The sequence below is a fragment of the Abramis brama genome (genome assembly GCF_963993115.1).
Source record: "Abramis brama genome assembly, chromosome: 8".
Taxonomy (NCBI): Eukaryota; Metazoa; Chordata; class Actinopteri; order Cypriniformes; family Leuciscidae; genus Abramis; species Abramis brama.
In genome coordinates this window covers 11997329-12023561 of record NC_139970.1, presented here as the reverse complement: position 1 = coordinate 12023561, position 26233 = coordinate 11997329, and the positions used below count along the sequence as shown (strand labels likewise).

The window sequence follows — 26233 nt, the reverse complement described above, 5'->3', positions numbered from 1 at the left end:
TTATTTATTTTTTTCTATGCGGTATTTTCGGTTAAAATAGAGACTAGGCTTTCAGAAAAAAAATAAAAATAAAAAAAATAAATCAATTTATTAAACATAAAATTAAATAAATCATGTTATTGCATGGGTTTACCACTAGATGCCTGTAATAGCTCTAAATGGAGATGCTTGTGTATTCTAGTTGTTTTTGGACCAAATTACTTACTTTTAAGATGTGGATTGATTGTATTTTTTTAGAAATTCTCAAATAATACTTTTTGCCAAGGTTTATAACATTTTATTAATTATTATTTTAATAATTTTAATAATTATTATATTAATTATATATTTATATATTAATTATAATTATTAATTATGTTATGTTTTTCACTCTTGATGTTTTAGAGTTTCACCCCTTCATTGCTGAGCACTTTTTTTCTGCATCGTGGCCGATTTGTAGCGAATTTTTGTGTTTTTGTCAATTTCCCATTCATTTCCTATGGGGACATTTTTGACCGAAGACCATGAGTGTGACTATTTTTTTTACGACCACTTAGCATGCTCGGATCATGACCTCAATTTTTTTCTGTGTTCACATACCTAATGCCAGAAAAGTCACCAAGTTTCGTAACATTCCAATGAAGCTGTGATTTTTAAAAATTCAAAACAGATTTTTTGTAATCTGAATTTATTGGTGTGTATGTGTATAAAAGTGTGTTTCTATGTGTGTGTGTGGGGGTGGGGGTGAATTTTTTGCACTCTTGATGTTGTAGAGTGTCACCCCTTTACTGCGGTGTACTTTTTTTTAGAATCGTGGCCGATTTGTAGATTGTACAGACAAAAATTCAGAGAATTTTTGTGTTTTTGTAAATTTCCCATTCATTTCCTATGGGTCGGTCATTTTTGACCGAAGGCACTGAGTGTGACTATTTTTTTTACGACCACTTAGCATGCTCGGATCATGACCTCAATTTTTTTTTGCATACATATACCTAATGCCATAAAAGTCACCAAGTATCATAACCTTCCGATGAAGCTGTGATTTTTTAAAATTCAAAACAGAAAATTTTTCGGTCAGAAGTGACCGAAGACTCTCTGAGGGTTAAAAAAAACCCATAAATGCTCACCATAAAAACAGTGATATTGTTAAATTATTACAATATAAAACTGTTTTCTATTTAAATATATATTGTAAAATGTCAGCATCACCCTACTCCAGTCTTCAGTGTCACATGATCCTTCAGAAATCATTCCGATATGATGATTTGCTGCTCAAGAAACATGATTATTATCAGTGTTGAAAACAGCTGTGCTGTTTCACGTGATACATTTTCTTTCAGGATTTTGTAATTAATAGAAAGCTCGATGTTTATTTGGAACAATTCAAGCCTTTACTGTAACTTTTGATCCATTTAATGCATCCTTGCTAAATAAGTGTATTGCCTATACATTTTTTTAAAACTTTTTTTTAACTTTTGTACAATAACACACTTCAAACACATACTGTATTATGCAAGTGTTACTATAATACATCAAACAATGCAGGGTTTAAGCCTGTTAAGTAAAATCTTTTTATTTTAGACACATCAGCAAAGAGATGGAAAGTCATACATTTGAGCAATATACAAAACATTTTATTTGTTCAAGGAAGTGCTTCAAAATCTACATTTTTTACATTAAGGAAAATATTTGATGGAAAAAACACCAACTGAAAAATTCATCTCCACAGTAGACCAATGCACTCATCTCTTATTATGTGAATAACAAAAGTAACTGTAAAATTGTAACTGTCTATCACAAAAGTAACAAATGCAGATGTTTCATGTTTAATCCCTCATTAACATTGTGTACAATGCAACAGAACAGTGTGTGTGTGTGTGTGTGTGTGTGGGCCAGTCTTTCCAGGGCGATGCAGAAGTCTTGCGTAGCTCACGCCTGAGCCAGTCGCTCCAGGACTCGCCGATAATCTGCAAGCACGTCCTGGTAGCTTTTCTCCAGTTCCTCGTGTTGCAGACTCGTGTCCATCTGGCTGATGTGGGACGCCAACTCCTCTGGCCTCAAACATTTCCGCATCTTAGTCAGCTCACGCTGGTTTTTCTACACACATGGTAAAAGCGTTGGGAGAAAATACACAGGTGTCAGCACAGCGCAAGAGAAAATAAGATGCAAACCAGCTCACCCGATCCCATCCAAAAACTGCCATTGAATAGAAACCCCCAGGGCAAATGTGATTTCATCACAGCTAAACTTCATGTATAAAAACAAAGCGAGAGAAAGAGGGGGGAAATAAAAGAGCCGTGAACAAAAATCGAGTCTGTAAGGTTGTTGAGAGAGGCTTTGGCACTGAATCAAGACACTCAAAACATGAATTCAGAAGAAAGCGCACAGACACACACAGGCACAACATATATAGATTGAGATCCCATCACAGCTTCATTCGCAGTAACATCTTTAAGAAAGATATCCGACCGTTGATTGCCCTGTAATTCTACTTCGTTTTTTTTTAATAAAAGTTGCTAACAGAAGCACAACTTCCACAAGGATCTGAGTTTACATGACGGACAAATCAGACAATCACTGCAGTCTTTATATAGCAACTTACATTTAAAAAAAAACAGCAGAAATTAAATTTACAAAATGAACATTTGAGGTATAATTGTGTGTAATTTATGCTACACAAAACATCAAACGGTGATGTCACCACAGACCTTATTTTATTCATGAATCAAAAAAGCACTATTGAAAACCCATGGGAAATTCCAGAGAGAAGCCATGGTGAATTAGCCTTCCGGGTTGAGATCGCGACTGAACAACTCTATTGTGTGATTCCTCTAGTAAGCGCTAAAGCAGTGCAGACAGTGTGTGGATGTGGATGTCACATGTTCCAGTGAAAAACGTCAAGTTTCATAAAACATGCTTAAGAAAAATAATAATTCTCAGTTCTTCTTATTTTCAAACTATGAAATATGAACTGTGGAATATTTGGTATTCCCAAGAACATTTCTCAACAATGTTCCTATCTTTGTTCTAAACAATCTCTTAAAGTTAGGATAATCTCCAACTTGTTTTAAATACCCAAAGGTAAGATGTTAAATTAATTTATTGGGTTGTTGCAAATATTAAGCATTGCAATATAACACTACCTATCTACAGTATATGACTTTCAACCAGCATTACAAAAAATGTTTCTGGATCAAATCACCTACCCTGCCTTTAAATGTTCTTCTTGGTCAAAATGCCAGTGTTGATGAGATATTAACATCTAAAGTGAATGTAAACAGGCAAAATATTGGATTAGATATATTTAAATTGTCAATCCAATGTCAAAGTGTCAATCCAACGTATGTCATTCAAATTAATCAGATAATTTATGTTGTTAGGCCTAAAAAAAAAAAAAATCAGGTAAGCGTGTACTGAAATGTTGGGCAAAGTTCATTATAAGCGAGTTATCCCATAAATCCCTATACACACACGCGATGTTGCAAGGACAGGAAAATCTGCAACATATTCCAAGTAAAGAGACCTCCAGAAGAGAGAGAGAGGCATATGGTCTGCAGATCCAAAGCCTCATGTTTTTCCCTCTTTCTTTGGCTCGGTCTCTTTACTGCTGTCAGAGTTTTCTGTCCTGGACTGTGTCATGATGAGAGCGGTTCTGGTCCAACACATTACCAGTGCTGGGGCTTCAGCACCAAAGCATATATCAGATCAACTCACATTATCTGCAGAACATCAACTAATATCCCCACAACCTCCAAGAGGAATCAGGACACATGCGGTGACAAGAAACAGCTAATCGAGTACAATCCAAGTGAGATGAAAAGATAAAGACCACTGCACGGAATCTGCAGTCACAGAACTCTGCTAAATCCTCCTGAGAATTGGAAAGTTCCAAACCGTCTGACATTCTTTCTACTGTGGAACACAAAACAATTCAGTAGAATGTTCACGTTGCTCTTTTTCGTATTATGAATACATACAGCAACCGGAACATGTTAAGCTCAGAAAAAAGGAGAAATAAAAACTCATATACTATATTCCAAGACTCCTGAAGACATGATAGTTTTGCGTGAGAATCAGGACAAAATGTTAATTTACATTCACTAAAAACACTGCTCCAATCTCTTTTGTGGTTGCATAATGTATGCACTTTCATGGTAAAAACATTTCCTTTTGTGTTCCACAGAAGAAAGAAATATTAACTTGGAACAAAATTATATTGATTGTATGATATTTAAAATGCAATAATCATTTTTTTTTAACTACATAATTGGCGAGATATTCCTTATTGTTATCACAGTGGAAAACGGTTGTGCTTTTTTCACGATTGTTTGATGCAAAGTAAGTTCAAAAGAACAGCATTTAGCATATTTAAAATATAATCTTTTGTAACATTATAAATGTCTTTACTGTCACTTTTGATCAATCGAATGCATCCTTGCTAAATAAAACGTAAATTAAACCCCACCATTGGAACGTTTGTGCATTTCTTTAAATATTTTGGACAATTTGATAATAATGCATATATTTTTTTCTCCCATAATCAGTGCAAAAAGTGCAATACAATTGCACAGAGGTTATGAAGTCCCCCTGTGGTCAATTTTATCCATTAAAACTCATCTTTGATCACCAAAATGGCATTTAAACCTTTTTTTTTTGGTGAAAAAATTCTTCATGAATGCAAATCTACACCCTTGCCTCATTTAGTACACGCGGTTCTATGGATATGCAAATGAGCCCCGCCTCCACTCACTCACACTCAGAGTTCAACTCGCTAAACTTTACTGTAGTAAACGCTGCACGATGGCAAGTGTAAATACTGGTTTAATTCAGCCATATATGTTTGAACCAGAAACTGATTCAGAAGAAGAGGAAGAGTGAATTATACAGGGTCGTATACAAAGTCAATGTATCAGAATGGTCATGCGTTTTATGTATCGCTCTCTACTATGTCGGACACATAACGGTAATTAATATGATTAGCCTTTGGCTTGACTACGTTATCAAACAGCTAATAATGTGTTGCTAATGTTACAAAAACCATGTTCCCGTTCGCATCCCAGATTCAGACAGCTGGCTTCTAACAGGCGGCAGTGGCTCAGTGGTTCATGTAGGTTGTCTACAAACCGAAAGGTTGGTGGTTCAATCCCCGGTTCCACTTGACCAAGTGTCGAGGTGTCCATGAGCAAGACACCTAACCCCAGCTGCTCCCGATGAGCTGGATGGCGCCTTGCATGGCTGACACCGCCGTCGGTGTATGAATGAGTGAGTGAATGGGTGAATGTGAGGCAATGTAAAGCGCTTTGGTGGCCATAGGTCTGTGAAAGCGCTATATAAATGCAGTCCATTTACCATTTAACAATCAGCATCCGCAGAAACACTCTGAACAACTCAAAACATCAGAGGAGAAAAGCATATAGTTCATCACAATATAAATCATACACACAACTCACTCTATATTGCTATATTGCTAAATGTAAAAACACTAAATAGACACATAAACAACTTGATTTTCACCACAGGTGGTCTTTAAGACATTAAAATTCTGCATCACATGCTCCAAATCATAACTATAACATACAAAAGCCTGCAGACAGATAACCATTGGGGTCAAACTAATTTAGTGATATCGCACAGATGCTCAGCTCCAATCCTGAGACACACACACACAACTGCAGCGTGTCTTCATGCAGAGAGATGGGATTAGAGAGAGACCGTGTGCAGGTGACTGGGTGCTGCATTCTCCCTGCTAAATGGCTCCGCTTAAATCAGATGCAAATCTGTAATAATGACACTTGTTGTGAATGGAGCTCGTGGTGTGGATGTGGAGACTGCGGCTGCCGCCCGGTGTGAGCCATTATACCCTCAAACAAACCCAGAGCGAGGCCTCGGGTCCCTCTCGCTCTTAACACCGCGTGAGAGGATCACACAGGAAACGGCAAAAACTATTCACACCACTCAATGAATAAATTATGCCAGACAAAGACTGCAGAATATCAGAACAGCAGCGCTGAAAGAGTTTTGTTTCTGTTCATTTTTACACAGCACACTAATATAAACGGGGCTAGAAATGTGCAGCTCTCTTTGAAGTCAAGAAATGCTTCATTTCACATGTTGTAGTTGGAGCTGCGTGGTTTGGAGAACGTTACACAAGCGGGCCAATCTTGGCAGTCGGGGTTTGTTTTGGCAAGACTTCACTTGTTTTGTTGTTTCTTGAACCCCGCCTTCAGTACATGAAGTCCAGGCTCCTTTCTCTGCAACTTTATGACTGACTAATCATTGCATGGGTGTTGTTGCAGTTACGCCTAATGGGTAATGTACTCTGTGTACCAAGTCAGATTGCAGTCAATCTGCTCCTGAAATGCAGTCCATCAGCACTGACGGAGACAGAAGCACCTACAGCCGACATGAGCAGATAAAACACACACAAGCACTTACTCTGTATGGTCCAAAGAGTCGTTTTTTCACCTCCAAGCGAAATTCTCTGGCTTTCTCTTCGTCGCTCATGTCTGTGTTTCTGAGACGCAGAATTTCATAAACACGCCGTGCATGTTTCTGAAAGTAGACAAAAGGCATATTGTAAAGGTTATGTTTCATTTAACACACATTCTAGCTTATTTTCAACTTAAAGTTTGGGCAGCACCTGTGGCAATAATCAAGTCCTGGGCATTTAAAAGCAGAATATGCGAGCTTCAGATTTTCTTTAAAGCTCTTCCATGAGTTCTTTAGTAAAATTGATTTATTTAAGCTGTAACTGCTGTAAATATAGTACTTTAGAGGTGGAACTACTATGAAAGTTTAGTTATGCCATACCGATACAATTATAGTTGTGTTATACCAATGTAATTCCTGTGGGTAGAGTTCAGTCAGCCCATCATTTTTGCAAAATAAACAGATAGGGTGATTAGGATACAAAGCTGAGGGGTCGTGTATCACCCTAAAGAGGTTTATTTTGATAATTACCAACTGACTGTGCAATAATCATCCAACTACATTGTTTTCACCAATGAATAAATAAAACATGGACCTGAAATACTGATTTAATTAGAGATGATTTATGTGAAACGAGAGAAGATCTAGCACAGCTATAAAAGAAATGTGTAAAAACTGTCAGTGTGCCACAGATGCTTTCCATATAGCCTAAGCAGTGACATACGCAAATGCAAAAGACAAAACCTGAATAAAAGGAAGAACGTCATGCATTTTAGAAAAATGGCATAGAACCATCAGAGTTATCATGTTTACTGTGCTATGTGGGTATCTTCCATAAGTTTAGCTAGTCTTTTTTGTACTAATGAAGGCAAAGACCATAGATGACCAGATTATTTGTTTCTAATCAATTAAACATGTAAAGGAAGCTTCCATTGCATGTCACATTACAATAAGATGTAATGTCCATATCCTCGCTGTCACTGATGAATAGTTTTGTAACAGTGAAGAGCAGAAACCCTAAATACGTTGTGCAAAATGTACCAGTCACAGCAATTATGGACTGAATCTTTAATGGTGTCCACTTCTCTGGGTTAAAAGCATCTCGCTCTGGGATTCCCGAGCTACTCTGACTCCTCCTGTAACTATGACTCCGAGAGGTCCACCATACCTCACGCAGTTCCCACTAGGGTAGTATGGAGAGATACGCATTTTGCCTGGCCATGCCACAGGCACCACCCTGAGATAATCACTCACAAACAACACGAACAGAGGGGATTGTGGGGCATAAAAGGAGATGCTGGGTCATAATTGGAGCAGTTAAAGAGTGACCGGAGTGGCGAGAGAGAGAGGAGTCCCACAGGGGTCACTGTTAGGCCCACTCCCTCTCTCTACCTGCTAATGGCCCTCAGAGGAAACGGATGTTCACTCCTACCTTTAGGGGCATTGCAAGTTGAAAACCCATCAGGACAAAGCCATCATCTCAGTATATAAATGCACAAACTCTTTGTAGAATTATTTGTATCTTTGTAGAATTAATTGTATAATTACTTGGCCTTATTTGCTACACTATACAGCACCAGTAAAGTTTTAAAGGAAGGGCTGCGAAACAAGCAAAAAATAGGGCTGGTGATGTTGTTAAAACAATATACAGTATCTTGAAGTTTGCTCTGAAATTACTTTTTTTTATTTTTTTTATTGTGGGGTGGTTCAACCACACAGCTACTGCTGGCAAGTGGATTCAAAATACAAGAAGTAAAATGAAGTAAAAAAGTTTAATTTATCTGATATACACCATAGTGGTATCTACTTAGATATATATTTTACTAAAACATTTTAAAGTAGATAAAATGCCACACAGGAACTGTTGGGAACAATTTTAGTGATGATCGCAAACCACTAATTGGATTTACTGAAACAAAAAACATTCATTGAAACTAATCAAACTATCTAATCAGGTTTGAAAATGGAGATGCTATTGAAACATGTGTGTGTGAAGCAGGTTTGAATCCATCTTGTGGCTTTTCAATCCTATTACAATCTATTTCCACCTCTTCTCATGTCTTTTCTGGACTATCGATATCAATAAAAAGGCTAAATTATTAAAAGTAAAATAAAAAAACCTGCAAGGGACGTTACCTTGTTGATCTTGAGTTTTTCTCTGGCCTCAGACGCCATTTCTTCACTGAAGCCCAGAGAGAGTTTCTCATTGGAGAAGGACGACAGAGTCAAGCACAGCTTCACCAGCACAAAATCTCTCAGCTTCACATAACTTTCAGAAGGATCTTCCGCTGCAGAGAAGACAGTTGTGAAATGTCAGCCCACAGGTCTTGAAAGTTTTCATTTGGCAAAATACAGTATTGAGATACTGACGCCAGACAAACACAGCACAACCTTCACGAAAACACTCATTACATATGCTGAATACATCATTGGAGAAAATGAAGATAAATGCATGTTTACTCTGGTAATCAGGAGAAACAAAGACTTTTACTAAATAAAAAAAGAGATGGGAGACAAAATACAGTAATACAATGTAAATTAGGACTGGGCAATACATTGAATGTTTACAATATATAGCAGATGCTGGCAATTAAAAATAAAATCAGGAATAAGATAATATCATGATTTTAATGTACTTAATACAAACCGCAGCATTAGACTTCAGTTCCTGTCACTGCCTCGCAAATACGGGGGCATTAAAAATGTCTTATATTAAACTTTAGTTGCAAAAAGTTTAAGTTTGACTCATTTCATCGAATCAGTTGACTTTCAATGAATTGATTCAAACTGCTGATAAAATTTAATTTGTGCAGCATCATAAAAAAAAAAACGTGTCCAAATGGCCTTTTATGGGATAAAATGTAAAATAGTAAAAATATATGAGGGTAAATATTGCTGTTTATTATTGTGTACAGTATGCATTTGTTATATTAGCGTATGATTGATATAAACAATGTAATATTATTAAATATTAATATTATATTAAATATTAATTTAATATTAATTTAATATTATTCAGTGTGTTCATTTAGCGCAAATACAGTCTAGAAAAAATATCCTAGATATTTAATTAACTATTATAATCTAGACTAAGAAGTCTAGATTATTATTAACTACATTTTTACTATATTTTACTTCTTGAAATACACACTTTATGGAAAAAAAAAAGTAACTTCAAGCAACTATTTCTATATTATTTTATATAATGCTATACTACACAGCCCTTGTTATCTGGTCCTCTCTCTATATAGAGAGAGAGAAATGAACAAACATGGTAAAATAGTGTGAGCTGGGTAGAGACCTGGTAGAGTGTGGTCCTCTCTCTCTCTCTCTCTGAATAATTGTGTCTTTGTTGAGGGGGTGAGTGAGTGGCAGCATGTGGCCAGCACATTTCAGCAGCAAACTGCCGGCAATTAACATCACATCCCTTCACCTCCCCAAAACTGAAGGCAGAGCAGCTCAGCAGCAACAACTGCCTTATGAAAGGACATTCACAATACTTTGCCCTCGCTCCCGTCCAAACACACAGAATATCATTAGAATGGCTGTGATCATACATGTCAGCTTTCTTGAACACATGCTCTAATGTTACTAGGCTTTACATTCATTTTATTTAATTAGATAAAGCCATTTGCAAAGGATTTCCAAGATCAAAATGAAGAAAACAACATGACAAATTATAATCGACTGAAGTGGAACTTTCATGCTGCCATTATTGACTGCATTAATGCATGTAAAAGTTGGTCAACCAATACGGATTTCTCATGTCAGCTGTTCATTATTGCAAAATAAACCCAAAAGTGTGTAGAGAACCCTGACGCAAAATGGAGACTGACTTTATATTATTCCACGTAATAATAAATTAATATACATGAAATATTGATTTGAGAAGAAATTATTTGTGAATAAAGAGGCTGTAGAGTGATTTTAAATAAATGAACCTATCATAGCTATATAAAACAATATATGTATGCTTCTACAACGGTCAGCAATGGGTCAGTGAGACGTGTAATAATGTAATGTATATTATATATATAATATGGATACTTAAATTATGTTATGGACAAAAACTGATATGATAGCTGATATTATAAATCTATACTATACAGTTATGCTATACTGTTTGCACCACTCACATTTTCTGTCACACTGTATCGTCTTCCAGCCAGGTTAGCATTATGTGGGCAAGTTACTATCTAAAAGATAATACTTAGCATAAGTCTTTTGTTCAAATGTTTGGTTAAGTACACACTGCAGCTAAATTTGGTTGTCAATTCAGCTTTTAGTGCTTAATCCAGTCCTGTACACACAGAGTTCAGTAGTCTAAGAGAGTGACGGCCACATTCTACAACCAAATGAACTCGTGAAAAAATAGTGGATAAGAAAAACGACACTGTGTCCTCCTAACCAGACGCGATGTGATAAGATTCCAGCGACAAGCAATTTGCCCGTCCAAAATCAATCAAAAATCACAGCCAATCAGAGGAGTCTCTCTGCAAACGCACGGCACTTGCAATGAAATGGATACCCACAATCTAATTAATAAATATTACACCATTTTAACATGATTAAAAACACATACTGGGTGACTGAAGCAATCTTTGCTTCACAATTTTGGGAGTGAGTCGTGTTCTGTACATGCATGAAATTATAATGTAATTATTATTCACTCCCGCTTTTAAATGCGGTTGGCACTCCTGAATCTTTACCGTGTGTATGTGGCCTTAAGTATGAGAAGAAATAATAGCGATCATTTTCTCTGGCAATAAACACTAGTAATAAAAGAACTCATGAATGTTTAATCCAGGCCTCGGTGTGCGCTCATACCTGTGATGTCCTGTACTTTAGCAAGCGTGCAGTAGTATCGGTGGACTGTCTCTAAGAGCTGAGCCCCGTGGCCTTCTCCCTGGAACGGTGGTAAGATCAGCATCTGGCTACACACACACACACACACACAACACACACAGCTTCAGTGATGCTGCACAGAAGAGCACGATGATTAGACACAATACCAATTTAAGGTTAGAGCTCTTGAGCCTTTTGAGCAACTGTTCTGCAAACACAGACCCTGTTACAACTCTAGCACCCTTCAGACACACACTACACTACGGACTTTACAGAATCTACTGAAACTGAAAGGTTTTGCTTCAGGATCATCACTTTACATTCAACAACATCAAGTTACTGACACAACACAGAAACAAAATTGTTAATCACACCAAAAGTACCAAAAATTCTCTTTAAAAGTATCAAAATACCAAATAAAAAAAAAAATCTTAGTAGCACAAATGTCCTAAGAAAACCATGAGATGTTTTAAAATTAGGGTTGGGTATCGTTTGGGTTATTTTTTCACGATACCGGTGCCAAATCGATACTTTTAAAACGGTATTGGTGCCTAAACTGATCCTTAAAAAAAAAAAAAAAAATGACAATGGATGACATTAAAGAACGGCTTTTTGTTTAAAAAAATATATATATTTAAATTGACAATATATTAAAAGTTTAAAGTATGCTTAAATAAATACAAAACACAAATAATTTACATAACAAATATACACAATAAAACGTAAACCACCTAACCCAACTACAATACTTTAACATTAAATAACAGTTAGAGTACTACTAACAGCCATGAGTGGAGGAATGCAAGCAACCACGATATTCACGTTTTTTCTTTTTCTTCCCATAAGCCTATGCCCTTCTTGATTTGCATTTTGTGCCTGTGTATGGAATGTTAAATAAGTTAATAATGATAACATGACTGTGTTTTAGGGCTGGGCGGTACATTGAGTTTATTTTCAATATCGTTTCGATACGAGCACATCTGAGAAATAGCAGAGGACGCAGTGTGAGCTCCTGCAGTGAGTACAATAGAAGTACATAGTACGATTTGTCCTAAACATGACACAAGCTTATATTAAGGGCTTCAAAATAAGTGGAAAGATATAGTTAACAAGTTTAAAGTAGCTTGCCCTGTCAGATACTGTTGCTGACTGACAGATAAATACTTGCGCTGTTTAAAGCGTTTGAGATGTGGTGCTTCCCTCAGTGCTTAAACTTACATTTCACAGGTTTATTCTCCATATGTAAATGTTAGAAAGTCAAACACGTCCATTTCACTGTCAGGAGAGGACGAGCTTCTGCAAGTGAATCTCCGCTAAAATTCAAATAATTTTATTATATTTTATCCATGTCCAAGGAAAGCAAAATCTTTGTCGTAAACATCCTTTTAACGTTTAAGGGTATTTCCCATTTCCACCAGCGCTTTTTAATGCATTAAATCAATGCCACTGATCTCCATGAAGTGAAGCATCAGCTTCAGCATTACCTATGCGACGTATTGCTGGTCAGCCGAGCCTTTTAAAGTGGTGCTAAAAGGTAAAAAAAATTAACTCCTTGTTTCATTACATGTATCTTTGAATGAATCTGTGTTTTTGAACGTGTTAGTTGAATGAACAGTTTAATGACTCAATCAAATGTAGTCCCTTGCCACCACCTCCACAGCTCAGGCATTAAAGTGACATACCGGTGGGTTTCGGTACACAACCCTAATTAATATGCAATGAAAAACAACTGCAGAAGTGTGATATGATAACACTGAGCTAAATATCACATTATATTTGCCATATTGCCAAGGGAAAGAGTAATGGTACACATGACCTGTGAAATCAACATCAAAAGAAACAGGAAGCATTTCAAAAGCCTATTATTTCGACTATTCGTTTTCTATGCGGGACTATAAGGTTCGCTGCAATTTATCATTTGCATTTTGTATGGTTGATCCTATCAGAACTCATTTTGGGTCGCGACCCAGCGGTTGCGAATTACTGATAAAGACTGCCTCAATTTAGCTGCTGAAAATGTTCTCAAATACAGTAAGCAATGATATCATCAGTCTCCCAAAGGTTATATCTGTTCATTCATCAGTGGCCGATGTAATGAAACGTTAGCACGTCTTGCCAATCAATACATTAGACTCGTTTTCAAAACGAGCTTTTGGGTGGGTGATGCTGAATTGGTCGGTCTTATAATACCCGGTGAGGGGCTGGCACACGAGACGCAAGATGGTAATTTGGGAGTTTTAGGGACAAGGGAGAGAGAAAGATGTGTAATTTTCTTTTCCTTTTTTCACAGAATAAAGCAGATAGTGGGCACGTGCTTCCTCAGTAATTACCTGACACGTGGTCTGGTTTTGTCTGGGTATACGTAGTAATTATACACTGTCATGTAGCCAACCGTCGCGTAAAGGGTCTCTCCATCCTTATTGTACTTCTCGAATCTGCAAGAAAGACAGAGAGATAGAGAGAGATGACAAAGGCAGGCAGGTCAATCGTAGGCACGCTCCCATGCACCGAACCCCCGTCCCGTCAGCGCGAGTGGCCCGTCGCTGCACCTGCTGGAGACACTGAATGCATTATGCACTTAATTGGTGCACTGCAACTTTGAGCAGAGAGGCAGGCATCTAGCCTCTTCACATCACTCCAGTCCATTTGCCCATTGTCTGTTTTAATAGGTGCCAAAGCAAAGAAAACACAGGCAGAGTCCCCTTCACTACCGCTGGAGACTTCATTCAGCGTTTCAAAAGACAACAACATTCAATTCAGCCTCTTGGCCTGACTCAAGAAAGAAAGAAACACAAGAGCAAAGAAACCAGACATACAACACAAAGGAAACTCTTGCCAGATCAACTATTTGCTTCAATGCAGGAGAAAATATAATTAAAGCAGTCTGATAATTGGCCCCACGGGCCCCACAAAGGCAGGAGAGACGTAACTGGGCCCGTTCGGACGCTTTAGACGTGTGCGCGTGTGAGAAAGACTCAGGAAATTAGGGTTTAGAAAGTTACTGTTCACTATTAATTGACACTACATTCGTATCGGCACTCGCTGACTTTGTGAGAGCACTTGATTTAGATTTTTTGCCTGCCAAAGTTATCAACACTAATCACAAGTTTTTGCCGACAACTTAAATTTGTTCTTTACCCACCCTCAATGTCCTTCCAAATGATTTTGGTTACCTCTGACTTCTGAACACTGAGACATTTCTCCAATTATCTTCTTTTATGTAAGTCGACATAGTAAATGGGTAGAGAGTAAATGATGACAGATTTTACATTTTTGGGTGAACAATAGCTTTAAGTCCTAATGTCAGTATTTGTGACATAATTTAGAGTTTTGTTGATTGTAAAAACAAAAACTGCACTTACCGTAATGGTTATACAACGGAAGTCTATGGGGCGAGACATTCAAAACAGAAATGCGAAGTTTGTTTTATTACCGGTAATACTATATATATATATTTTTTTATATAAATTATTCTTTACACAAATGTATGTTATATGACCCATATAGTCTAAATCATCCTGTTGGTGGTGGGATTACAGTTCTACAGATCTATGAACTTCACAGCTGATTGTGAGTTGCCAATGTAATTTTAGTGAGCAGATGTAAACACATTCTTGCCTGTTAGACTGAAGATCATTACAATAAAAGCAATATTTTCAAGTGTTTTCAAACTGAGGAATGAGTGATTATACTTTAATGCTGATACACCATAAAGAATATTTGAATCTTAGACACTCACACTAGGAAGAAATCCCAGCGGTCATCATCCACATCGATGAAACTGGCCGTCTCAATGAACCACATGAGAAACGTCTGCAAGCGCTCGTGGTACTCCCTGAACCCTGCACACGAGATATCCACCTGAAATCATGAAGAGCAGATGAAACTTTACAATTAGGTCTTATTTATTACCATTACTTAATGCATTAACTAACAATGAACAATATATTTGGTACAGTATTTAATAATCTTTGTTAATGGTAGTTAATACAAATCCAGCTGTTCATTGATTGTTCATGTTAGTTCACAGTGCATTAACTAATGTTAACAAATACAACATTTGATGTTAATAATGTAAACCTTGAAATTAGCATTAACCAAGATTAATATTTGCTGTAGAAGTATTGTTAATTCTTAGTTCATATTAACCATGTTAACTAAAGTAGTTAACTAATGTTAACTAATGAAACCTTATTGTAAAGTGGTACCGATAAAATCCATAGTGGGTTCACAAGGAATTGTGCAAGAACTTAATTAAAAGTTCGTCATTCTTTAAAATGGGCAGTGGGAAAGTCAACATTTTTGCACGTTTGCAAAATATGAATTATTGCACTTTTGCACAGAATTAATATTTTGGAAGTGAAATCTGAAAGGTGAATACGGATCATTTAATTTTTATTAATGAAAATGTTTGTGAAATGTTTTGAATTTACATATTCACAGCTTAAATATACAACCATGTTGAATTTCAGCCCATAAAAATGCAACCCCTAAAAATTCATTTAAAACATTATTATTATTATTTTAATTCATATCATTATTATTTACCTAAAAACATTTGTCATTATTTTACTTCCATAAACTTTCATTTTCCGATTTTATTGTCTGTGTTTTGGTAAAAATCATCAAATTAATTAAAATGTCTAATATTAATATAATAATACTAAATATATACTTTAAAATAAAGTTAATGAAAAATATTTTCGGTTTTAAGCCAAGTGCACCCTGAGTTTTTGGTTTCGGTCCAGAATTTTAATTTCGGTGCATCACTAGACTAGGTAGTAATACAGTTACAAACACAACAATAATCCTTCATTCGAGTGTAATAACTTTCTCCACTTCTGAAACTTTTCTGTTGACGTAAAAAAAGTGAGCAAGAACTATAAAATCATAGCGTAACACATTTCACTATTCATGATCCACACTGCCAAACTGTTACAATGGCCTGAAACTCATATTCCAGTCTGAATGCTGAATGACGTTGCCAGTAGTCAAAGCAGTGACTCAAATGCAGTGGGAAACTCTGTACCTTGTGTATATGGTAGGTGAGATCCTCTCCTGCCTCCACATTGTGAACTTTGTAAGTGTGTTGCAGGCTGCCGAAGGGTCTGAAGTTGGCCTCTTTCTCCAAGAGAGAGATGAAGTCATCTGTGTTACAGCAGAAACCAGCAGGAATGATCTCTCTGACCTTTCCCTCCACATCATCTGGCTGAGGACAAACAGAGAAAGAGAGAGCAGGCTTTATATGACTAACTACCAACATTTCAACAAATGAAAAACTACCAACATTTGCAGTGGGAGAACAACATTTATGTAAGAGAGACCAGTGTATATTACAATTCAAACAATAGAAACAAAGCAATCTTCAAAGTCAATATTTAAACCTCCAAGAATCACAAGTAAAGAACCGAACTACAGTGCAAAAACATATATATTCTGTACCCACTGATAGATGCTGCTTTCAAATGCTCACATTTGTGTTTGTTTGAACTCACTCTCAGCATCAAAGGTTTCTATTTACAGTGTGTGTTTAAAAGCATTGAGCAATGCAGCCAATCACATTCAAATCTGTTGAGTGCGTGAATGCACTGGCCTATCAGAGTTAAGTAGGAATCCGCTAAACACCGCTGAAAACGCACAATATTTTGTTCCGTTCAATCCCAGCCGCACACTCGCAAATCCTTTTATTATAACCAACAAAGCGTAAACACGATGTAAATAAGAGATTTGTTGTTCAATCAAGACTGTTTTTTAATAACAGGAGTTTTCGCAGGAATGCAGAATTCAGTGAGTTTGTCTTTAGAGATTGACAGTCTTTGTGATTATAAAGGGAGGCTCTTCTCTTGCTTTCTGTTTATTACCCATTCACCTATTTTATTTCATGCTGCTAAGCACACTGCAAAGTTTCTGGATTGACAATCGTATTTAAATGCACGCATTAAGCCAGGAAAGAGACGCTGTTCGCTAGGTGGCCTCCTGTGAGCGCGCTCCGAGACGGGCCGGAACGGGCATCAGCAAAGCATACATGGGCTTCACATGGGCCTAAACGCTCAACTGGACCACAAACAAACTTGGTAAGTTTCCTTGTAAACACAGTCGGTTATATCTTAGGTGATTGCAAACATTAAATAAAGCGTGTTGTAACAGTATATTGGATCTATGCAGCTCTTAAAGTGACAGGAGCCTAATAAATCAGCTGCGGTCATTAATGTGAATCAAACGACAAAAGATGAAGATAAAATCACTCACTGCTCTTGAATGAATAACCTTTGTAGTTTTAATGAGGATTAGTCTATATTTAATGTATACAGCAGTGTTATTTTACATTTGATTACTTTATTCAATTTCTGTTGAAGGCTTTTACTTATCTGAATACCACTGTTAGTACCTCTTCCTGAAAAACCTAAGCATTATTTATTTCATTTGTATTTTTGTTCTGTTAGGGTTAGTTTTTGTCGGTTTTGTGTGTAATTTGTTTCTTTGTTCTTATTTTATTGCTGACTGTTTACTTGTCTTCTGTAACTGTTTTGAGGACTGTAACTTACATTAATTAACCCAGTATTAGAATCGATAATTGTGAAATTTCACTGACATTTAAAATGACTCATATCATGAAATAAGACTTTGATCAAATCACCCACCGATAATCATGTTAAATAATCGTGATTTCACCATTGACGAAAATAATCGTGATTATGACTTTCTGCCATGATCGGGCACCCCAAGTGGAAACCATGAAATATATACTTTCACTGTAAGTCTTTGGGATGTGCTGGAGGAGACTTTACAGAGTGCTGGACTCTTGCATTGTCAATACAAGATCTTGATCAAAAATTGATGCACCTCTTGATGGAAATAAATGTTGTGATGTTATTTCCATCAAGAGGTGCATCAATTTTGGTCAGATCTTGTATTGACAATGCAAGAGTCCAGCACTCTGTAAAGTCTCCTCCAGCACATCCCAAAGACTTACAATGAATTTAAGGTCTGGACTCAGAGGAGACGATTCATGTGTGAAAATGATTCTTCATGATCCTCACAACCATTCTTTCACAATCTGAGCCTGATCAATCCTGACTTGGTCATCCTGGAATATGGCCATGATGTGTCTTCCTACATGATTGTTTAAGAAATGAAAAGCTACACACTCCATCAATTAGGGCTAGAAGAACTGTTGCCAAACATATAACATGTTAGAAACTTAATATTCACTGCAATAATGATCCAGTCATAGACTCCTAAGCATTTGCTTATTTAAATCCAAACAGCAAATCTGGCCAGGACAGTGTACGTATGCATGTATGTGTATATATATGTGTGTATACATATGTTTACATCTATATATGGGGAATAATGTGTTAACAGATTTTCAGTGAATCATGACTTAAATTGAGTCTAATCATCACAGAAAGCTATTGTATAATTACAGAAGACTTACATGGCTTCAGAAGAACATGACGGCACGAGTCATACGTTCAACTTAAATTGTGTTTTTTGCCCTTTTAGGAGCTGGACAGCCACTGGCCACTTTCGGTTTTCACTGTGAACTTTACACTTTTGTAACTTGGAACAACTTGTTTTTTTTGTCTGTGAATGATAACAGAATATTGTGCTGAACATCCCAAAGATCAGCAATGACTGTGTGCATCTCTATAGAGGTAACGCACATTCATCTTAATCTAAAGCACGTTTCAAACTCCCACAGAGTGAGAGCGGTTAACTCAGCTGTGTCTAGTATACAGTGAGAACAGCTGAATCTAATCATATAAACTGAAGTGGCACATTTACGAGTTATGTGTCTATTCCCCCGGTGCTCGGCCTTTACATATAATCACAAAAGAGCCCTAACAGAGTAATTCCCTATTGTTCTGTCATTAAGCTATACTTCAGCGGTGATTGGCATGCCACAAAAAGGAATTAAAGGAAAAAAATACATATTTTTGTGGCACAAAAAGGAGACCCATTAGGCAATTAGCAATGTCAGCTGAGGAGTTTCCAGCCCCCCCTCCCTCCTCTTTCTGTGCCTCCTCTGAAAGACCACTTAATTGAATACATTTACTACTTATCTTAAACCATGAATATGAGATGAAGTTCCCCCCACCGTAATGTGTCCCAGCTTCTCACCGGGCAATAAAATTTAATGAATTGATCTCGACTTAACAAAAAAAAATAAACCTGGATATGTATAATAGGTTCCTGTGTTCTGAGGCTGGTGAGCGAACTCAATCAAACGAGTTTGCCCTCTCCATTCACGGGCTACGAACCGGACAATAGCGACACCCCCCCCCCTCCTCCACCCGCTCTGAGATTTTTTTACCCAGCAGAATGTGCACCCATGTTTGCATTGTATCCATTTCTAGCGGGCCTGACATGAGAACACTTTGTATTAAGTTGCTAAGCAGGGCCCTTTGGCCGCATGATGGGCTGCACTTGTGTCGCGGGACTCTTCATTCACAACGGCCACAAAACACACGACAAAAGGCTAATGCAACACGCCGCTAATTCCTGCTCATTCAGACATCAGCTAATATCAGAAGGGGATCGGTGCACCTGCAGCTCAGTAACACTCACTATTGTCCTGCTGCATTATGGGAGCGAAGAGAGGACGACAAAAACAGAGCAGACAGAAAATTGTAAAAAATAGTTTCTCGGGCAAATTGCTCGATCGCACAAATAAAAGCGTGGCATTGTGGCGTTCCTGTATTAACTAATGGCGCTTAAGGATGCAAGACTCTTCAGAGACTTGAGGTTCGTTTTGAGAATATGTCTTCTTTATACGATGGGGTTCAATAAAGGCATTGAATCCAATTACACTGGGGGAAAAAACCCTTCTAATCAAAGACTTCATCTATGAGGAAATAAGATGAAAAAAAGAACCCAATATGAGCAACGGTGGAGCCCTGTAAAAGACACAATAAAATAAACATCTTAAGAATGTTTAGCGACAATAATTACACGCTATGCGTAAAGGTGAAAGATATTCAGAAATGGCACTAAAAACGGCAGTCACATGGTGTCAACACACAGTAAATAATCATGTCTAATAAAAAAATAAAAATAAAAAAACAGCTCAGGTCTGATCTTATCGAACCTCAACTGCCTGATTCAATCACATGTACAAGCAAGCTTGTTCAATCACTGTAGAAAGTGAATAGGCCTGTAAAGAGTGTGTGCGCAGTGGTAGAATCGAATACAGAATATCTCCTTAAATACAAATTCTGTCATCAATTACTCGCCCTAATGTCACTCCCAAAACTGTATGACTTCCACACAAAAGGTATATTCTGACTCTACTCTTCTTGATAATAAAGTGAGACTGTTTTGCCTATACTCTGTGCCCTCTAAAGCGTTGGCTCTCGATCAGAGGGCCTCAAGGAGACTCAAATGGCTTAAAAACAAAACAAGCATTAAAATACGTTAATAAAGCAAATTACAACTTTTTTCTTATTTAAATTCCCTCCCTTATGAGCTACTAGCCTTTTAAAAGTGTTATTTCTAAGACTGAAATATTTATAATAAAGAAATAACTTTTTCTTAATCCTTTCCCAGTAAATCACGAATGACTGGAACAGTCTTTTACCAATGAAGGGTTAAAAACAACCTAACCTGAATATTCAACATCTGTAATCCTGAAATTTAATTTGCTGAAAGTGGGAGTGTCGGGCTTTCAAATATTGTTGTGGACAGTGGGGATCCTTGGAGTCAAAACGAGTCAGAGAACCACTGCTCAAGTGATATGAAACTTGTGAAGAACAGACTGAAACTGAAGTCATTATTTATTGAAAATGTCCTATTATGTTGTAGTGCTGAAATCAAATAAGGCAGAACTGACTTCTGGTCACAATACATGTGAGAACCAATGATGTTTGCAATAAGCAACAACGTGCCACAGCTTAAATTTTGTTCTGTTCCTCACAAAAGCTATCGTAAGTTAGAAGACCCACAATAAAGTGAATGAGTTGCTGAAAAATGTCCTGACTGCTCTTGTCCAAATTTATCCTTTTGTGTTTGACCAGCGCTCCAGACTAACATCTGTGAGCAGTGGCACCAGCACCTGATTTGCTAGCACCAAAAATAATTAGTGATTATTAATAATATTGTGTTTTTGTCTCTTGGAAATGCACATTTGAAACTAGCTTGAGTTGACAGTAGTAGCTTGAGTTGGGATGTGGATAGATGTAAATATATTTTAATGAACAAAAACAATAATATCTGTAAAAACAACCTCATTTGTATAGCCTAACTGACTGACTCAGGACTATACTCTTATAAAATTAACTAATACATTTGTAGATCATGATACCCACAGGTACCTTGCTGCCATGGTAAAATGTGACTGTTTTCTTATGAAAAACTATTTCCTAAACACATTTAGTATAAATGCAAATGCACAAAAACGGCAATAGCTTAAAGAAATATACTGTTGGCAAATTATATTACATTATTCCTTTGATAAATTGAAAAACATTATAATTGCGTATTTAACAGACGCTCTGTCACTAGTTATGTGCATCTTGTCACTGTAAACTGGCCTGTCAATCATCTTGTCACAGTTAACATCCTCCACATTTCATTTAAATGAATGTCCTTCTGTATTGGAGAGAAAAGAAAGAGCACGCTGATCTGCCAGTCGTGGGTCTTTCATCAGAGATGAGATGATGTTGCAGATGAAATATAACACGGATAACATTAAATAAATATTTTTCACGAGGTTAAATGTTGATTATTATTAGTCACTCAAACGCCTTTATCTAAACCTCTCTACTTAACCGTCGGTCGCGCCAGGGCTCCAGACAGCCACCAAATGCTTGCATTTGTTTGTTTAGTTTTAGTTTTTATATTTTCCCTTTTCATTTTCATTTTAGTAGTTTATTATTTTTTATTTTTTTTTATATGTCTATATATTTTTTTATTAATTTTTATTTCAGTTTTAGTTATTGTAGTACATCAAGTTAAACTATATTAAATTGAGAAATATTGCCTTGGAATCTAAATGAAAAAATATATATATTATAGTTTATTTTAATGCAAGTGACAACATTTTTTATGTTTTTAGATTAATTATAATAAACCTGATGTGCATCCAGATAAAGAAGTAAAAGAGCTGTCGCTACTTCCGTTATACTGCTACTTTAAACAGTTAAATATAAGTTACAAATGCACTCACGTTAAAAATAAGGTGGATAAATTCCTAAATATGCTTTTCCTGGAAAACAGTGTCATGCGATGCAAAACATTATTGATTGGCTTAATATTAATTAGTTATCATTAATTCAAGACTACCACAAATCATTCTCAGTATTTTGACAATAATTCACCTATATTAGTCAGCTGGATAACTTTTTAGTCTCAACATATTTAAAATAGTAGAATTTGCAACAACAATGTTGAATACGTGACAAAACACCAAATATTTAAGTTTGCATAGACTAGAACAAGCACATGCTTACTGTTGAGTCCTGGATGTGTTGGAAAGGCACATGGTGTGCATGCTTTGTTCAGAATGTGGTGCATATGTAAATGGATATTTTCATTAGATTGTATGAATATAAAAACTGTTCATGTCGGCACAGTGAGTGGTATGAGAAGCTGTACCTCCACACAGTCAAACTTGTCTGTGACCCTGGAAGTGTACTTGACTTTGAACAGGGTGTTTAGGTTCCCTGCACTGTAGTACAGCTGGATCTGAAGACCTTTGTAGCCAAACGCCACTTCACTGTGCAGAAACAAAGCACAAACATTAGAGAAACAGGGAAACACACACACACACACTGATTACATATTCGTAAATTAATACATAAATAATAATAAATGTATAACAGTGATTGATATGCAATGGAAGGTTTGTTATACATACTCGTCTCCATAGAGCTGATGACTGAACTCCGGGTGAAATGTTGTGCTTTCATCCTCTACATCCTCTGGGAACCGCACTACGTCACACAAAAAACTGACTTTATCCATTGGGAATTGAATGGAAGGTGAGCATTACACATCAGAATGGAGTCAAATTAAATAAAAGTGCTTAAATTGCTGTTTAACATTATCATCGTCCAAACAAATCCAAAGCAAAAAGGAAAGTTGCTTCAAGATGAAGAACATGTTAAATCTTGAATAACATCTTCTTATGAATCATGCAAAACTAGGAAAAGTAAATATGGTCAATTTCATGTCGACTTCTAGAATACTGCTGGACAAATGTATTCTGAATACAAAACATGATTGTACAACAACAGATTCAGTTTTTATAGTGATGATTATTGATTTACCTAATTTCAGGCATATAGCTTCGTTAGTGTCGCATTTGTACTCCGCAAGTTTCTTCTCCATGTCATTCACAGCTGTAGGAAAGAAAGAGAAACATGTTCATCATAATATAACGCTCAAAATATCATTTCTGTCATCAGCTAAACAACTCAGTTTCATACAATTCAATAATCAATTCAATGAAATATGACACAATACAATAATGCGTCTGTCATTGCACTAACATACCTCACAGATTAATAAAATATGTATAAGTTCACTAATCAAATAAAACAAATTTGGCATATTGACCACGTGCGCTTCATTGTGCACACAATCAGACTTTCTTAATATTCCTCTTTGGAACATCTCAGCTCAACTCATACTGGACAACAAGATCAAGTCCTTGTCCTTGAGTGCTTTGAACTATTGACTTGTTATACTGATGTAATTTGTAATGACAAAAATGTACAAAAATACCAAATAGAAGCATTTGCATTACTGGTCTTATAATTCTGGACTCAAGAGTATACATTTATATAACTAACTATCCGTCATAGTATATATTTATCTATATATATCTATCTATCTTATATGTGTATCTTTCTTGCTCTCTGTGAGAAATATACTTGATCTCAGACATACAGACATGAACACATCTAATGCACGTTACACTGACAGCTCACAGAGAGTTCATTTGCTGCAGCCACCCGTGTGCACTGCTTAATCTGTGTGATATTGTGAGTTCGTGTGTTTGTTGGTATATCTGACATTTAAAAACGAATAGAAACCTATGAAAACAAACATGTGCTGCTCTTCTCTGTGATGATTAGCATTTAGCCGCAGCTAAAACTCAGTTTCTCTATTCTATCTGCTCCCGCACATATCAGCACACAGCACCGCTCGAGCTCTAGCATCACACACACACACACACATGCTTCATGACAGCATCAGTAATAAAACACGGACGCTATAAAAGGGTTTTTACACTCACCCGCCATTTTTGCGCGTCTTCTCCGTTCAACCCGCCAAATGCCAAAACTACTTCCTGTTTACCCACGTGCTTCCGCTCGCTAAAGCCATTGGATAACGTCTCGCGTTGTTTTTCTCATCGCAGCAGAATCCGATTTGTCAACGCTTTTTCAACAGCGCCGCATGACAGAGCGAGCACGGGTCCTGGCATTACTGTCGTCAACACAACAGTTATTATTTGGGTCTGAACTGTAAAAAAGGTCTGAACGGCTATTGGACGGCTATTAGACGTCTTTTAGACGTCTTTTAGACGCAAAATTGCTTGCTGGTAGGCTATATATGCAAGGAATATGGTTTAAATGCAGGTAACATCTTAATTACATAAGGCTGCAAGAACCAATGGTTACATTGGTTCTGCAAGAACCAATGAGGTTCATTCTCGTGTTACGCAGCACGTTTGAGCTTCTGCAAGACCCAATGAGGTTCATTCTCGTGTTACGCAGCACGTTTGAGCTTCTGCAAGACCCAATGAGGTTCATTCTCGTGTTACGCAGCACGTTTGAGCTTCTGCAAGAACCAATGAGGTTCATTTTCGTGTTACGCAGCACGTTTGAGTTTCAGCGAGAGGTTTGTTCTCACGCGTCAAGCAGGTTCGGTTGAGCTTCTGTTTATATTCGCTGATCAATGTTTATAGGTGAATAAAAGCATGGGCGTCGGAACCATTGTATATGACCACTTTTTAAGACCAATGATATTGGACCCACTTACTTTTACCGTCTCTGATTCAGCGCATTTGTCTTTTAATAGTGCTGTCAGTCAAAATCCAATTATTAGGGAATTCCCTAATAAATTAAACTCCGCTGAATCGCTACATTATATTTCTCAACGAGCCGCAACTGACGAAAGTAACCGCCCGTTGTACCTTTCCAGTCAAATATTGCGTTGCAAACATCAATAACAGCTTTAAATTGTCATTGCTGGACCATGGTATTAGCGGGATAATCCACGGATAGCTGTGCATTTAATGCACGACTTGGAGGCAAAGAACCGCCCGACGTGAAGTGGAGTTTAGTTTACTTCCCAGGTGAAAAAGACGTACTGTTAAATGTATTAAAAATGCATTAAAGTATATTTGTATTGTACTAAAAACATACTCAAGTACATTTTTTATATATTTAATAGTACGTCTTTTTCACCTGGGTTGTTTTAATTAAAAGGCACCAGAATAGCCTACATGAAATGGTATTTACTCCAGTAACATTTTTCTGGGGGAGGACCCACCCACTTTTTTTTTTCTTCCGATGCCCATATATAAAAGCCTAAATTAAATCTGTTCATCATATAAAGCGATCTAAAATTTGGACTAAACCACTCAATTCATATGGATTGATATGGGCATTTCAGAAAAGTAGCAGTCACCATCAGGCATTTATATGAAAACAGACAAGCTCAAATGCAATAAATGACAGGGTTAGTCTCTATAATCTGACCAAATTCATCCTACCTAGACGATCTTAAAAGATCATAAAATATCTCTACGAGAGAGAGAGAGAGAGAGAGAGAGAGAGAGAGAGAGAGAGAGAGAGATCAGGTAAGATGTAATATGTTGTCAAACACTATATTGGACCTTTATGAAGTGGGCCATTATGTCAGTTGACTCATAGATTAGATACACAGGGAAAATTTCCTCCAAACGGGGAAGACGGTGTGGGAGCTCAATAAAAAACATGACCTTTACGGAGTGGAAGATGGAATAGCTGTG

General features: G+C 36.9%; 1 protein-coding gene across 1 annotated transcript; it reads right to left on the bottom strand.

The window, feature by feature from the left end:
* Window positions 1-1536: 1536 nt before the first annotated feature.
* On the bottom strand, window positions 1537-24580 carry hat1 (histone acetyltransferase 1). Its single transcript, XM_084123052.1, has 11 exons — window positions 24494-24580; window positions 23523-23594; window positions 23111-23186; window positions 22849-22969; window positions 16283-16462; window positions 14993-15114; window positions 13584-13688; window positions 11236-11342; window positions 8545-8696; window positions 6415-6531; window positions 1537-2076 (listed from the first exon to the last, which is right to left on the bottom strand). Exons 1-11 carry the CDS (start codon window positions 24498-24500, stop codon window positions 1909-1911), a joined length of 1227 nt encoding a protein of 408 aa, XP_083979178.1. The 5' UTR covers window positions 24501-24580; the 3' UTR covers window positions 1537-1908.
* Between the last annotated feature and the right edge of the window lie 1653 nt (window positions 24581-26233).